The sequence below is a fragment of the Martes martes genome, assembly GCF_963455335.1.
Source record: "Martes martes genome assembly, chromosome: 2".
Classification (NCBI taxonomy): Eukaryota; Metazoa; Chordata; class Mammalia; order Carnivora; family Mustelidae; genus Martes; species Martes martes.
In genome coordinates this window covers 144,234,763-144,251,976 of record NC_137889.1, presented here as the reverse complement: position 1 = coordinate 144,251,976, position 17,214 = coordinate 144,234,763, and the positions used below count along the sequence as shown (strand labels likewise).

Here is a 17,214-nt window from a genome sequence, read left to right as displayed (position 1 = left end):
TCCTGCTGTGCAGAGGGCCACCAAGGTAAATCAGAAGGCCGGGCCCTGGTCACAGGAGCACATATCACAAACCCCAGGGCCTTGTTGGTGGGGGAGCAGGGGGAAGGAGTATTAGCATTTAGAGTCACTGCACCTGTTATGGATTGAGTTGTGCCCCCCAAAAAGAGATGTTGAAGCTCTAGCCTCCAGTCCCTTAGAACGTGACCTCATTTGGACATAGGGTTGTTGCAGACGTGATTAGTTAAGATGAGGTCCTATTGGAGGAGGGGGGTCATCATCCCTCCTCCAATATGACTCCAAAGCCACAGTGATATGGAGGCAGGAACGCCAGGGATGGCCAGCAGCCACCAGAAGCTGGGAGAGTGGCCTGGACCAGATTCTGCCTCAGCCTCCAGGAGGAACCAACCCAGCCACCACCTTGAGTTCAGACTTCTGGCCTCCAGAACCAAGAGACAATACAATTCTGCTGTTGTAAGCCCCCCAGATGGTGGTGATAAGTTATAGCTGCCGAACGAAATGGATACCATGTACTCTGAGCCAGAAGCTGGCTGGTAAGCGAGCAGGCCTGGCGATCTGCATCTTAACCCACTCTTGGGGTCATTTGGACACCCCATGGTTTGAGATCTTCTGCTGAGAGAAATCAAGCATGCCCAAATGGGGCCTCTTCCAGCGGGTTCTGAGCAGGTCACGGGAAACCCTATCTAAAACTGCAAACCTTCCAGCCCTCTGTATCCCTTGCTGTGGGATAGGGACCTGCAGCTCTGACCCCTCGAGGGCTTAAGCATGCTCCCAAGGGCTTTACCCCTGCATGGTTACTTGGCCTCTGTAAGACCCTCAGCGAGAATGGGATCTGCAGCAGAGAAAAGGTTCCCTTTCCCCCATGCAATGAGGAAGTCGTCCTCGGCATGCAGTACCGGGGGGATGCCAACGGGCATCAGCCATCCCATCTCCAGTAGGAGATTCTCATTCAGTCCATTACCAGGAAGCTGTCTTCTTGGACTGGACCCTGAGACATGGAAGCAGATCTAGTAGGACCGGTGCCCTCAGGAGGCTCACAGGTGACAGGGGACATGCTGGGGTACAGATGTACATAGACCACTGTTGGGATGCGGAGGACGTGCCCTGGGTCTGACCTCGCTGGACCTCACGTTCTAAACAGAGAACAAAATTAAAATGAGCACTGCCTAATTTTCTAGAAACAAAGTTTATTGCTGGTTTCTGGTCTCAGCGGACAGAAGGCTACCAGGCCAGGTAGAACGTCTACTTCCAGGGATCAGGCTAGGGACTTGAAATCTTGGCAGCTGAGGATCCCATTAGCTTGAGAAACACACTGTGGGTCGTGTCCTCCTATTTTTGGCCAAAGAGATGAGTGCAGTTTTTCCAAAAGGTCTTTTCAATAGCCTGTGACAGAGTTTTCCAGAATCAGGAACCCCTGGTGAGAGAGGAGTTTCAAGAGCTAGAATTTCTGTCCGTGTCATCTCATAAAGAAACCAACAGACTTAAAATCACATTAAAGCAACATTTGGAGGCTCTGAGAATGTTATATTTAAAAATTAAATACTGCATTTGTCATACTTAATAATACTATTAATAATAATAAGCAACATCGGTATATGATTCTATGGTTTGAGATCCCATTTCTTTAACCTGGATATCTCAGCCTCAGTTCCATCATCATTTGATGACGACTGACATCAGTGTTTTGATGCGGGGACTGTCCTGTGCATCGTACGATGTTTACCAGCATCTGTGACCTCTACCCATAGATACTGGTAGCCCCTCTGTCATTGTGACGACCCAAACTGACCCCAGACATTGCCCAATGTTCTCGTCACCCTGGTTAGGAGTCACTGCTTTGATCCTTCCTTTCCACACTTCCTGAGGTGCGTTATTACTAAGATTCCCAGTGTCTGAAGCTCTGAACTGGAATATAAAGGACTTGGGATCTAATCTCCTATCTCCTAGATTCTGGGCTCTTTCTGCTGCGTGTGCTTTCATCCAGCTGTTCAACACGTGTTTACTCAGGGTCTGATACAGGGAGACACAGCTGGGAGCAAGCTCCCCTGTTCTTTTCTTTTTCTTTTTTTTTTAAGATATCACAAGTAGGTGGAGAGGCATGCGGGGGGTGGGGGGGTGGGGGGGCGGGAAGTAAGCTCCTTGCTGAGCAGAGAGCCTGACACAGGGCTCGATCCCAGGACCCTGAGGTCATGACCTGACCCGAAGGCAGAGGCTTTAACCCACTGAGCCACCCAGGCACCCCCAAGCTCCCCTGTTCTCACAGGGATCACACTCGGGTAGCATGAGCTTCAGGACCTGAAGGGAGGCGGTACTTCTGCAAGTGGTGTCTTCAGGGCATCTCTCCAGGGCATCCAGGTGGGGCAGTGGCTCGCATGGAACGGATGGCCATGAGGGCACACTCTTATTGGGCACCTAGTCTATTCCATGCAGTATGTCCATCCATCCTATGAGTAGGTACTTTTACCCCTCCCCCAGCCCATTATCAGTGAAGAAGGGCAGGTTGAGGGCACATGGCTAAGAGGTGGCAGGGCTGGGGTTCCATGGAGAGAATCAGGCTCCAGGGCCCAGGCACTAACTCAAAATGCAAAATGGCCCCTTGCCCCATACATTTGATGTTGAACAAGGGATTTCCACTAGCTGCATAGATATTGCCTGTCAGTGAACCCGGGCATTACAGGTATAAGATTGTACACATTCACATGACAGCAGTCCGTCCTCCTTACCCATCCTGAGACAGCACAAGAGCATCAAGCCACCACCAGGCTCAGCTGGGGACCAGCGTGGGATGCCTGGACTAAGGCATCAGAAGGATGAACAATCAAAACGTGTTGTGACCTCATCTGCCCAGGTTGCCTCCCTGGAGGACCCCGGCAGTGAGACAGGGACCCTCTGTTGTGGCCTGGAGCCACTGGGGGGATGGAGGCCAAGAAACATGAAAGTATGATTCATCTCAAGCTCAGAAAGTGGATGAACGGGGCAGGCCCTGGTCCTGCTGCCCTCAGTGCCTGAGCAGGGGGGGCAGGGGTAGGTCCAGCCTCTCTGGCCTTGGGCTCAACATCATACCCTGGGCTGGCCTGGGTATCAGTGATCTTTGACTATACAAGGTTTGTGCCATTTGCAGAGTCCTTTAATGTTCCTCTTGTTTCTTCAGCAACCCGTGGGGAAGGAAGAAAAGGGTTCTACCTGCATCTTGCAGAGTAATCTGCAAAGGAGGGACCTTCACAGCTGGCACGTCCCCTGGCCCCATTGCTAGAAAGAGGTGAAGGTCAAGGACCCTTCCTTCTGAAACAAGGCCAGCATATTTAGGTTCTCTCCAGTCTTTGAGATTCTGATCATATGGTCCAAACGTCATTTATAGATGAGGATAGACAGGAAAGGGAGCCAACAAACAATTGAGAGCAACTCTATTCTAAACTCTGGAGTAAGGGGAGCACCTTGCAGCCATCTGCTCATTCCATTCTCGTCACCATCCTATTCGTAGGATTTTTCCTCCCATTTCACAGTTAGGGAAACTGATAAAAGCCTAACTGGACTATAGTGGCCTCTCTGAATCTCAGAAGGTCTCGAAGCTTTACTGCCCCCTATGGCAGAGGGGAAGAGCCCAGGTAACTGTGTTAGGGAAGGCCAGGATTTCTGGGATCACTGCTCTGCAAGGAAGGTGGTGCCTTTCCAAAGCCCAAGAAAATGGCCAGGGAAAATCAGCTCAGTGACCTGGAACAGCAGGAGGAATTTCAGCCATGGATGAAGATGGCCTCACACGTGCTTGGATTGCAGAATCCTGATAGTTCCATGAAAACTCGAGAGTTCCATGAAAACTCAAGAGTCAGGACCCTCTGCCAGTTCCATCAAGGGGGACTGAAGCCTGGTTGAAAAGAGGCTCCTTCTTACACTGTTGGTGGGAATGCAAGCTGGTGCAGCCACTTTGGAAAACAGTGTGGAGGTTCCTCAAGAAATTGAAAATAGAGCTACCCTATGACCTAGTAATTGCACTACTGGGCATTTACTCCAAAGATACAGATGTAGTGAAAAGTAGGGCCATCTGTACCCCAATGTTTATAGCAGCAATGTCCACAATAGCCAAACTGTGGAAGGAGCTGAGATGCCCTTCAGCAGACAAATGGATAAAGAAGATGTGGTCCATATATACAATGGAGTATTAGCGATCAGAAAGGATGAATACCCAGCTTTTGCATCAACATGGATGGGACTGGGGGAGATTATGTTGAGTGAACTAAGTCAAGCAGAGAAAGTCAATTATCGTATGGTTTCACTTACTTGTGGAGCATAAAGAATAACATGGAGGACTTTAGGAGAAGGAAAGGAAAAGTGAATTGGAGGAAATAGGAGGGGGAGATAAACCATGAGAGACTGTGGACTCTGAGAAACAAACTGAGGGTTTTGGGGGGGATGGGTTAGCCTAGTGATGGGTATTAAGGAGAGCACATATTGCATGGAACACTGGGTGTAAACAATGAATCCTGGAACACTGCATCAGAAACTGATGACATACCATATGGTGACTAACGTAACATAATAAAAAATAATAATAATAAAAAAGAAAAGGGGCTCCTGATCTTGACATGTTCCCTCCAGCCAGTTGAAGACCCAGGAAAATATAACATGACAGGTTTCCAGTGGGTTGAGGAGTGACACACGGTCCCTGACAAATAGCCTGTTTGTATTAGGAGTACAATGCTGTCACTGGTCTGCTCAGGCTTAGATTATTTAAAGTCCCGTCTTCTTTCCCCTTCAATCAGTTCTCTTTAGTAAGACAGAGGTACCTTATTTTGTATGGGAGTACTTAGAGGCCTTATTAAATCCTTTATGAAATAGGACTCTGTATGAATTTGAAAATTATAAGTAGGATCTAATGGTCTGTTTTGAAGTAAATGTTGTTGTTTTAGTCCTGGTCTAATTTTCTCTCTGTTACATCTACAAATCTCATTACCAGCCAGTTAAATGAAATAATACTATCACTATGTGATAGTAAATGCATGTTGCAAACCTGTTATATGCCATGCATTTACGTTTTATCTAAAATTAATCCTCACCACAACCTCGATTTGTAAATGTGGACATCTAGAGAGAAGTAGTCATTTGCCTGAAGTCAGCAGTCCGTGTTTTATAGACCTGGGGACCCACATAGGTTTCCACTATACTACTCTGGCTCTCGCCTTTAACTTTTTATAAACGTTGAAGCCTTAATTAAAATACCCAAGTGAAGCAAAGGAAGAGCATTGCCTAGAATGTATGTAAAAAAAATGGAGTATAAACAGTAAGATGGTCTGAAATAAGTGCTTAGGGGTAATTGGCAACTTCTCTTAGGATCCTTAATGTTGATTTCCTCCACTTAATCCAGCTCCGGCCCTCTCCCAGGCTTCTTATGAAAAAGCCTCAGATTCTCTGCCTGAAATGCCTACTTTATGGGTTGCACTGTGTCCCTTAAAGGGATATGATGAACTCCTGGACTGCGCACAACCCCCATGCTGTATTTGAATAGAGGTCTTTGCAGAAGTGATCAAGTTAAGATGATGTTGAACCGGATGTGAGTGGACCATAAATCCAACCACTAGGGTCTCAATAAGGAGAGGGACATTGAAGACAGAGGCAAAGACTGGAATGATGCAGCCACAGTCCAGGGTATGGCCGGGATTACTGACAACCCCTGGAAGCTGGAGGAGACAAGGAAGGATTTTCCCCCAGAGCTCCACTGACACCTTGAATTGCAGACTTCTGGCCTCCAGAACTTCGAGAGAATACATTTCACCCAGCAGCTGGTACTTCATCAGGCACCCCTGAGAAACACGCACACCTTCCAGGGACTATTGAGTTTCCATGACTGGCAGCCATGAACCCTGGATTCCTCCCAAATTTTAACCAAAATTTTAAGTATACCTATAGTCGCAGAAAAGTTATTTTACAAATAGCGCAAAATAAATAAAAATTATTGATTTCAAAAGGATAGACATTTGACACAAAAATAAATGAGTGATATTTTAATAAATTTAATAATTATCCACATAAGTCTCATTGCATCACCTGAAAAGACTGTGGCCCTGGAAGGTCACCGAGACAGATACCAGCATAAATGCTGACTTCCCTGAGACTGTCATGGCTGCAAGGAATGGAGAGAAAAAGCTAATGGCCTAGGTGAAACGGGATTCACTGGGGGGCTCCTGTGGCCACGGGGCTGGGGTGCATGGAGACTCCAAGGTCGCTGGGGCCCAGGCCAGGACTCACTCCTTCCTTTTCTTGACAACTTCTGTTTTTCTGCACTTTGAAGTCCTTTTCTTTTACTGTAAACCAGTTCTTTACACACAGTGGAAGACACAGTGCTGAGAGTGCCATAGTCTCCCAGCTCTACCACCAAACTCAAGAAAGGAGATGAAAGAGGACGCTGGGGCGCCTGGGTGGCTCAGTGGGTTAAAGCCTCTGCCTTCGGCTCAGGTCATGATCCTGGAGTCCTGGGATCGAGCCCCGCATCGGGCTCTCTGCTCAGCAGGGAGCCTGCTTCCTCCTCTCTCTTTGCCTGCCTCTCTGCCTACTTGTGATCTGTCTGTCAAATAAATAAATAAAATCTTTAAAAAGAAAGAAGGAAAGAAAGAAAGAAAGAAAGAAAGAAAGAAAGAAAGAAAAGAAAGAAAAGAAAGAAAAGAAAGAAAGAAAGAAAGAAAGAAAGAAAGAAAGAAAGAAAGAAAGAAAGAAAGAAAGAGGACGCTGAGGAGAAGTCAAGAAGGGGAAGGTTTTCCAAATCTCAAATTCTAGTATCTCAGGGAATGGCTCTGATTGGCCCAGCTTGGGTCAGGTGATATCTCCTGGACCAATCTGATCTGGCCATCAGAGGAGGACTGTGATTGGTACTGCTTGGGTCAAGCTCTTGCCCTTACCCAGTCAATAGAAAGGACCAGGGAGTTGAGGTCTATTAAAGGTGGCAGCTGCTGTCTGAACCCACAACCACAAAGGCAAGATAATGGCAATGCTCTCCACTGAGGGGAATTGATAGTGTAGGGTTAATTGAGTCCAGGAGAGGAGAAAAAAAGGGGGCCGTTACAGATATTGAAGGCTAGGGCAGATTAATAAAGGAAAAGCATGTGGTCCCACTTGGCTTGCCATCTGACCTCCTCTTCTGGGCAGGTGAAACATGGTAACCATACATGGATGTGGGCAGGGAGGGTAAGGGGACAGACAGGGCCGGCTGCCCAAGCAGAGAGGTGAGCAGCCCCAAAGTGGACCCTGAACTCAGGCCCCTCAACTGTCAAAGAGTTCATTCTTGTCTGGAGACACAGGGTTTCCCTACGGGAACTGTGCAGCTCTGAACTGCACTGATGCCATTATTCACCAACAGACCAGTGTCTGGACCTCCAGTTCCTACACCCAGATCAATTCCCCAATCTCAGGGGCTTACAACAACAAAGGTTTGTTTCTTACTCATGCTATATGTCTATGGCAGGTCATGAGGTGGGTGGGGGTTTGCTGCTCCCACATCACCATCATCTTCCTCACTCCAGAACTCAGCCGGAAACAGCATTTCTGGAGCATCACAGTGACAGAGGAAAGACACTTTGAGAGGGTCTAGCATCAGCCCTGCTCCAGCCTGTTGGTAACATTTCTATTCACCCTCCTTGGCCAAAACCGGGCACACAGCCTGCCTAGCCCCAGGAGCCTAGACGTGAGCTCCTGCCGGGTCCCGGGAAAACGGAAGATCAGACTGGTAAACACCATTAGTGACTGCCCATCTACAAGGCTGCCCATGCATGCCTTTCTTGTGCACCCAAATCATTGAGGACCCAGCAAGTCTCCCCTGGAAGTCATCTCAGACACAGATCAGCCTCACCTCTAAATCTAGAGAGAAATCTGCTCATGCAGGCATGCAGGAAGAGACATGTGGCTGAGATGGCAGAAAGAGCAAAGTCCTCCTTTCAAGCCTGGGCTTGGGCCTGAAAAGCTGTGTGACCCACCACCAGTTGCTCATCTTTTTTATATCCGTTCTCATCCTCACCAGGGGCATTGTTAATTCCTCTCCAGAAGGTGGACGTAAGCATTCAGCAAGGAGGTGTTGGAGAACACACTCAATACCTCTTAGTCCCCACCACTCAGAAACCTGAGACTGCATTCCCTTCCATTTTCCCCCAGCGAGATCTGTTTGCAAAGTGGGGGAGAGAGGGAGAGGATAGTAAGATAATCCGCTACATTTTGCTGTATCACACCCGTGGTGTAGCGGGCTCCATCCGAAGACTCCCTCAAATACATTTGCTTTAGGCAACAGCAGATAAAACAGACAGAATTCTAATGCTTCTGGCCAAAAGCTGTTATTGAGTTTGTGAGATAAGAGTTGCATACAAGGTGATCTTCCCAGTAAGTCATGAGGTTTGAAAGTAGAACAGCCAGTTATACTGAGTCTTTACTTAAGGAAGAGTCTTTCCGGTCTTGTGTTTCATCGGTCAGAATCTCAGAGGAAATACTCCAAGGAGATGTTAGTTGAAAAGGCCCTTTGCATGTCCCACGGCTCACACACAGGCTAGTGCAGTGGACTGGGGCTTCAAGGAAGCCAGGAAGAGAGGGGAAGAGGGAGACCATTGGGGGACAGGGCTACCTCAGCTAGAAGAGTGACCTTCCAGTGTCCCCAGCTGCTCAAGGAGACTGTGCAGGGAGGGCCTGGGGAATAGATGCCCCAACTTGATTCCCCTTGCTCCTCTTGATCTCTGCAGGGATCCCCATTGACTAAGCGAGCTGAAGCCAAGGGCTTGAGAGCTCTGCCCCCCTTCCCCACCAAGTCAGATTCCCAGGCACCAAGCAGGGCTGAGTGAAGGTAAGGAACAATGGGAGATGGTCAGCCCAGGGGGCTTCAAAGAACTGAAGAGAGAGAATTATTCTAGAAAACACACTAAAGGCCAAAGGGGAGCAGCTGTCACAAGCATATTTCTGTTTCATTTCTAAGTAGAAGAGTTTCTAAGGGTCTGAGCTATCTGCCATGCAGAGGGCTGTCTTATAGGGGTGGGCAGCAATGTTCTGCTAAGAGTGGTCTCCTCTAGGGATGCTAGAGAAGGGATTCTTGCAGTATACACACAAGTGACTGCTTTCTTCACTTCAGTAGACACCTCCCAACCCTAACCGGATAACTTTCGCTCAGTTTGGCATGTGTGCTTACAGAATTTTCCTGTACTTCAACTCTGGTTTTCATGAACCACAGAGAAGCAGTATACATAATAGCTAAGAGCACAGACTCTGGTGTCAGACTGGCTGGTTTTCAACACTGATTCTTGCTAGCTAGCTTTATGACCTTGGACCTCACGCTAGCACCTCAGTCTCCTGATCTGCAATATGGGATGCAAATACTTACTTCCTAGGGTTGTTGTTAGAACAAGTGAGTTAACGCATGTTAAGTACCTAAAAGCCTCTGCCACATAAGCAGTCCTACACAAGTGTTTGTTCATATAATTCATTATATACAAAATTATCAAACCATATCCATTAATTGCTGTGTCAAACATTGTTTTGCCTTAATTTTTTAAATTAATACACACACACACACACACACACACACACACACACAGAGTAACAACCTATCCCAACTCCCTCAGCTACAAGAGAAAAAGCTCCATGCATGTTAACTCATGTGAATTGTTGCCCACAAGGGCCGTGACTCACTAGTTTTGCAAATGGCAATCCAATTTTTGTCCAACTAGGACACCCTGTTGCTTCATCTAATTACACCTGGCCTTTTCTCCCCCTTGGGGTGTTGACACAGAGCCTGCCAACTTGGGAAAACACCCTGCTTAATAAAGGGTGGGCATTTATTCCTTTATTGGCCCACCCATCCTGCTGGAATCTGCAGTTTGTGTACCTGCTGCAGGCTGGTTGGTGGCCTGGGTGCTGAAAAGAGAACAGATGCCATGCTGTGGCCCCCTTCCAGTGGATGAGAGACGCACTGTGGATGAGAGACACGGTGGATAAGGAGACCTGGTTCCAGTCTCCAGTTCCATGCCCTGGTCTTCCCCGGTTTGAGGCCCCCTCTGCATCCCGCCACAAATGCTGGGGAGTGGATTCTCTTGTACTAAGCCTGTTGTCCTAGTTCACCCACTTCTGGGTCCTGACCCTCAGCCATCCCTTGTATATCCCATTCCAGCACCCTCCACTCCTCCAGTTCTTCTGCTCTGACCCCATCCCCAACAAGGATGTGGCCTGAAGAGCCATTTCTGGGGACCTCCTTGCTGGGAGTCACTCACCAGAACTACTGCAGGTAGTTGAGTTTTACTTACTGACCCTCGGTTTCCCCATCTGCAAAAGGGGAATACCCCCACACTAGTCATCATCATAAAAATAGCTGCTCTTCACCTGGGTGGCTCCGTCAGTTAAACAACTGCCTCTGGCTCAGGTCATGGTCCCAGGGTCCTGGGATCAAGCCAAGGGTCAGGCACCCTGCTCAGCAGGGAATCTGCTTCTCACTCTGTTTGACGCCCCCCCACCCCAGCTCATGTGCTCTCTCTCAAATAAATTTATGAATCTTTAAAAAAAATAGCTGCCCTTTATAAAGTACCTGCTATGGAACAGACAGTCGGGTAGCACACAGTGGTTCATATTCTCCCATCCCTGCGTTAACAGGTGAGGAGAGAGAGGCTTGAAGAAGTTGCGAGTGCCCGGTCATTTGGCCAGTGATGGTGAGGCTGGGCCTCTGACCTAACTCCCAGCCCTGCACTCTCCCACTGCACCACTTTGCCCCACCCCTCCATTCATGTTTCCACACCGCCAGGAAACATACATGGGGAGAGCCAGTGGAATGCTAGGAATAGGTGTGAAAGCACTTTATGCCGACTGCATTCATGAAAACCAGGCTCTCACATCAGAGGTCAGGCCTCACCTATAGAAAGTCCATAGCAGATGGATGTTGGTATTAAGCAGACTCACTCCATCCTGCGTGTGGGAAGTAGCTTGATTTGAAATGACTTTGATTGCTAATCATTTTGTTTTACTCTTCTCAAATGCTATGCCTTTGAAAAAATGCCTCCAGCCAGATTTATTACAAATTTTAATGTGTGTCTTACTCTCCTTGGTCAAGGTTCACTATCTCAGAATGCTTCCTTCTGGCATCTGATGGTAGAGTTCGGGAGGTTGATGGAACTCATGTCTGTCACTTGGAATCCTGGCCACAAAGCTGACAATTAATTTGATAAGTTGCCTGAGAAAATTAAATGTTCCTGCCATTGAGGAGATAACCAGCCAATTTGCATCAGCAGACTAGTAGGATATGCAAAATCCTTTTTCATTTCTTCCAGAGTTACAGATAACTGAGCTGTGGGCTTGTCACAGAAGTGAGCTCTCAGAGCCACAATCATAATGGTTTCATATCTCTGTCTTGGTTCATAGATTCCTATTTGAACAACATGAGCCTTTCTAATTCCTTCAGAGTGTGAAAAAAATCATTCCATGCTCTCTTCCCTCCAGGTCAGGATTGAATGGCACAGGAGTCAGTGGAAAGAGCAGGAGACTGGGGGAACAATAGCTCTGGGTTTGAATCCAGTCTCCCAAAGTCATATAGCTAGTAAGTGGTAGACCCAGGGACAGAAAGAGCCTGGCTCTAAGCCTGGGCCCTTAGTGCTATGCCATGCCACTCCCTTCCAGCAGTTTTGTCACAGTGAATGTTCACTGTTTGCTCTGTGTCCTGCTCCACAGTCCCTTCCACTGTGAGCCACAGGCAGTGCTGGTGGAAGGGGAGGGTACTGAATGCGTGGGTGAGTGGGTGGAAGGTGGAAAGACATTGATAAGCTGGGAGGGTGGTAGATGGATGGATGGATGGATGGATGGATGGATGGTGGTGGGTAGAAGGGAATCTAATGTATAGATGATAGTTGAGGGGTGTATGGGTGGATGGGAAATGGGGCTGAGTGAGGAGATCAACAGATTGGTGTGTAGTGAATAGATGAAGTGGGCAAATGGATGGATAGGTGACTTGGTAGATAAGGAGATAGATGAAGAATAGGTGAGGGGATGGATGGATGGATGGACGGATGTGTGGATGATGAATGGATGAGGTAGACGGATGGGTGTGTATATGAAAGGTGGGTGGGAGGTAAATAAGTAAGTGAATGAGGAGTGGATAGATGGGCTGGGAGTAGGATAGAAGGGTGGGCATATAGAAGTGGGTGTATGGATGAATGGATGGATGGGGTAGATGAATGGGCAGGTGGGTAAGTAGGTAGATGAACATATGGATGAGTGGGTGGAGAATGGATGGTGAATGGTTGGTGGGTGAATGGGGGCACAGATATAGAGGGAAGTAGGAAGAATGCTGGCTTTGGTGCCTCCCAGAACTGGATTCGAATTTCAGCTCCATAGGCTATAGGTGGATGGATGGACCTTTAGAGAAAGGTCCTTCTTTCTTCATTCAGCAACCTTGGTTCACACTGAATCTGATGAGAGAATGCCAGGAGATGACCCATACCTCATTTAGTTGATGCTCTAGGGTGTAGTACTCACGGTCATATAAAATATGTACGGGACTTTGAAACTGCTAGTTCTACCAAAGTGTCTAAACCATTAGTTCGAGAAAGGATGCTGGTCCATGCTGCCATATTCTGCTCTACTCTCTGTGCCTTACCTCACTCATGTCCCTTCATTTCAAATCCCTGTCCCTCCCTCATGCTACCCCCATTCCATACCAATCCTTAAAGTCCAGCTTAAATGCTGCCCCCTGCAGGAAGCCTTTCCCCACCTACTCAAGACTTCCAAATCCATCTCCCTCATCTACTCCACTCTATTATGCAAATTTGGAAGCTATATTTTGTGTCAGAGAAGTACAAGAGTCTAGAGACAGTAATGCCATCTGTGCTATGTTTGAGCATTTCAAAGAAAATCCTAATGGGATTCACCTTTACCTTGTGATACACCCAGAGAATTATATGGCATTACAAATGTGAACCAAACAGGATGTCCTACTTTGGAAGTACAGGCATTTTCCATTTAGTTTCTTAACCATTTAAGTCTTCCCTAGTTATGATCTGATTTTCTTTCCAGAGGTGCCTGGAAGAGTCTCCCAGGGTAGAGGGGAGGACAGAGAAGAGATAAGGGAGAAAGGTTCCCAAGCAGTTCCCAGCCCTGCCCAGGAAGTCTGACCAACCCCACCCCTCGCACTAGACTCACCCTGCCTCCCCTGCTTTGTCCTCTGGATCCCAGCTTGCCCTTTGGGCACTGACCCCTCCTCCACTAAGATGATGAATGTTAACCCTAAGCTCCTTTCCCAGGTGTATTAACCTGGACAGCCACAAGCCTCGGGGCCAGAGGGACTGCACACCTGGTCCTTGCCCCTGCAGGTGGACAAAGGGTAGGAGGCAGTGGCCACCAAGTTGACGGTCTTCAAAATACTGTGTTGCTGCTGCTACTTCACCATAACCCGAAGGACTCACTCATATCCTGACACTGTTGCAAACACTACACATACACACACATTCACGCACGCAGGTCCTGTGACCCGTCAAGGCCATGGACTGTGTTGTAGTCACTGGGGGGCATCCGCACTGCCCTGTGTCAGGCATTAGGTCTGCACTCTCTTTGACAGAACCTCCTAATGTGAAAAGTAAATTCAGGCTGAAACCTGCATCTTCCAGAACAAGGAGAATGGTGGCAATCTTATTATTTCCAGCCCCATAGTAGATAATTTACACGCATTCTCTCTGATCCCCTTAGCTTCCTCCAAGTGAATGGTAGAATCCCAGGTTTAGATAGGGAAGCCAAGGCCTGGAAGACAGCAGCTTGACCAACAGTGCCTGGGAAGCAAGTACAGAGAGCTATGTTCTTCCTCCCTAAATGTCTCCATTCTATTTTTTGCCTGCACCATACACACAGTGACAGCTGTGGGATACTGCGTGAACCTGAACTTGCAGGTCACAAGGAGAAGAATGTTGACATCTTAGATCATGTGGAGGGTGACCAGGAGGCCAGCTATGAAGAAATGCAATCTTTAAAATCATGCTCCCTTAACAGTCTGTCATGGGCCGTTTTGTAAGGCTGGGTGCTCATCTGTTTGGATATTTATTTGGAAGGTAGTTTGATTAGTGCCCATTGTCCCATTTAGACAGTAAGCTCCACGAGGAAAGAGAAGATGACTACCTTGCTGGCCGGGATTTCCGCTGCTCCCTGGCAGGATGGCTGGTACATCAGTGGGTGTTCAATACATACACATGAATGAATGCTGTCTGGGACTCATCACCTACACTGACACTGTGAGCTTAGGCAAATTACACACGTGATCTATAGACTTCCCAGGGAGTCATAAGACAGGAATTGTCTCCATTTTACAGATGGGGAAACAGAGGCTCTGTATTTAACACAGGAGTGCACCTGACCCAGGCTTGGACCCCAGGCCTGCATGGCTCTAGGGCACCACACTCTGGCCCGGGGAAGATACGGACTGAGGGCTTCCCAGTTGCCCTGTTTGCACAAATGCATCTCCTGGCCATCCTGCTGCCCTCTACTCCACGTCACCATCTCAGGTCTGTGCTGTGTTTGTTTGCAGGCTGAGGAGGCAGCAGGGACAGAGCGCCCAGCTCGTGGACACAGAAGGCCGGGCTGGGAGCCAGACCCAGGGCAAGCTCCAGGACGGGTGCAACAACAACATTCTGGCCCACGCCTGCTCCCGTGGCTGCAGCAGCTAAGCCACCACCTGCCTGACGGGATTGCACACATCTCTGTCCTGCCCACTGGAAGCCCCTCTCTGTGCCACGATGGCCCCTGTCTCACCCCTGATGACATCAGATGCAGAGAGACAGCCTTGAACTTGAGCTGAGAAGCCCAGGTTCCTGTCCCAGGTGCCTGACTGATTCTCTGAGTGACTTTGGACAACCTTGCCCTTCCTGTGCCTGTTTTCTGCATCTGCCAAAGGGGTTAAAACAGCTCTTTGTCCCACCTAAAACTACAAGGTTATTGGGAGAAACCAAATGGTTAGCAGACATGGAAAACCTGTGACATTTCTGAAATTGTTTACACAGGCAAAATACAACCTTGATATCTGAAGTGCACTCCTGTCCCGTAAAGTAATTAGACCATCCCAACTTTACAGTTCGGACCATCATGGCTCGTCACACAGTACTTTTGAAAATGCAACCCAGTGTCAAAATAAATATCTCTGTTCCTGCCCGTCCAATGGGAACACCATTCCCAAATCCTGGAGCAAAACCTGGTGTATTTACTTTCTTCTCTGCCAGGCCAGTCTTTCTGACCCTGGAAGAGGGCATGACCTGCACACCAGCTTGGCCCCCTGGGTCTCGATGCTGCAGGTACACATCTGCCCTTATTCACAGAAGACTGCCTCCCGCCTATAATTTCAGCAGCTCCCCACCCCACCCCACACCCTGCACTGGGATGCCCTTTGAAAGGTGAAGTCACTGACCATCAGTTGCTCCGATCAAGTGCCATCAGAGTTTCTCCCCAAACTAGTCCTACAGCCAAATTTTGAGTCCCCATCCCCCTTCTAGGTGTTTCTCCTGCAAAGGGCGTGAAGTGGTCTCCTCAGCATTGTCTTAAAGAGGGTCCCCAAATGCCATTGATGAGGTGGTCCTGTATTGACAGAGAAGTATGCGTGACCAGAAAGTTCACTCTAGAAGGACAGTAGACTCACACAAGAAACAGACTGCTGAAGGACCTGTTGGGGGAGCACTCGGCCTCTGAATGGGGAGAAGCTGTAGTGCCAGGGACAGAGCTCAGATGTAGTCAGGCTCCTCCAGAATCCAGCCCTGCTGTTTACTAACCAGAAGACCTTAGGCAAAACTGCACAATCACTTATGTGTCATTTCCTTGTTTTCAAGCGGTGATGATAAAACCAGCCTTGCAGGGTTGTTGTAGGGCTCAATGGCATCCGGCGCATGGCGCACCCAGCATGCACCGCTCACTGAATGGTAACCACATTTTTTGGGCATCACTGTCATCGTCTGGAGAAACTTTGCTATGTCACTCATTTGGCAGGTCACTTTCTATAGAAATAAGCTTGGTGTTTAGAACCCCTTGAACTTTTCTTCGGGAGTCTTTGAACTCTGTCTATCCCTGTTCAAAGTTCAGGTGTGTTTTTATTTTTTCTTAACAACTTCCGGTTTTTACTTTTTACATCATAAATCGATGCTCGGGGCTGTCGACGTTGTCTCTTGGATATATTAAGAGATGTTTTAATGGATGGTGTGGTTTTATATTTTTATTTTAAAAACAAGAAATGATCATTATTTTCCTCCTTCGAACCAAGCCTATTTCTTGATTATGTTGCCCACATAAGTCTACTTGTCTTGCACACTTGTCACTCTCTGTCCCCCATCGGCACTGTCCTGTTCCCTCCAGGAAATCACAGGGCTGCTCCTCTCTTCACTGTGACCCGGGCAGCATGTTGGATTTCTTGCCGGGCTGAATTCATGAAGTAGGGGGCAAGAGCTGGAAGCAGCCCAAGAGATGCTGGATTTCCTGGCTGTGTTTAAGTCAGTGTTGTTTCTTGTTCAGAATAAACTATTTCTTGGACATTCCTTCTTATAACTTTGTTCTTATTTGGGGTTGGGTGGGATGGGCAGTGTGCCTCTGAGTCAAAAGGCTCAAATTGAATTAGAAACATAAAGATGGGAGGGGAAGGATCCCAAGTTGGTGATGTGTTTATTTTCCTCACAGAATACAACCAAACTTGGCAATTCAAGTCTCCATCCAACTTGATCACAATTTATATTATTATTATTCATCATAATGATTATTTTACACTAGAAATCTGTGATCTATTCATTAGGGGAAAAACGAGAATTTTTCACCTAGAGGAAAACATTCTTAAAATGTCGAATTCCAGCTCAGACGTTTATACGGCACACGTGTGGGTGTAACCAGCATTTGATTTATAACAGACTTCTCAATTTCCTGCCTCCCTGCCTTTGCCCACCCTGTCATTCCCTACCTGGGATGCCTTTCAACTCCCATCTTTGCACATCAAAATACATATCTCTTAAGGGTCATTTCCACTTCTTCCATGATGCCTTCTGGTCTCCTGGCAGCACTAAACCAAGCCAGACATAATCTCGTCCACATCCTTGCTCATGCAGTTTGTATTACTTTCTCTTGGCTCTGATGGCTGTTAACTGCACAGTAGGACTACTTTTGCCCATGGATCATCCTCCATGCCTCCAAGCCCTTAAGAGATGCCGGGTCCTCTTCAGGGTTATGTCTGTACCCACCCTCCATATT

At 47.8% G+C, this 17,214-nt stretch overlaps 1 protein-coding gene across 1 annotated transcript in view; it reads left to right on the top strand.

Moving 5' to 3' along the window:
• STK32B (serine/threonine kinase 32B) overlaps positions 1–16,514 on the top strand; it is a 414,569-nt gene extending 398,055 nt beyond the window's left edge. Inside the window, exon 12 of the mRNA XM_080796953.1 lies at positions 14,528–16,514. Coding sequence (XP_080653079.1) covers positions 14,528–14,666 — 139 coding nt within the window. The 3' untranslated portion in view covers positions 14,667–16,514. The remainder of the gene's footprint in view (positions 1–14,527) is intronic.
• The last annotated feature ends 700 nt before the right edge of the window (positions 16,515–17,214 follow it).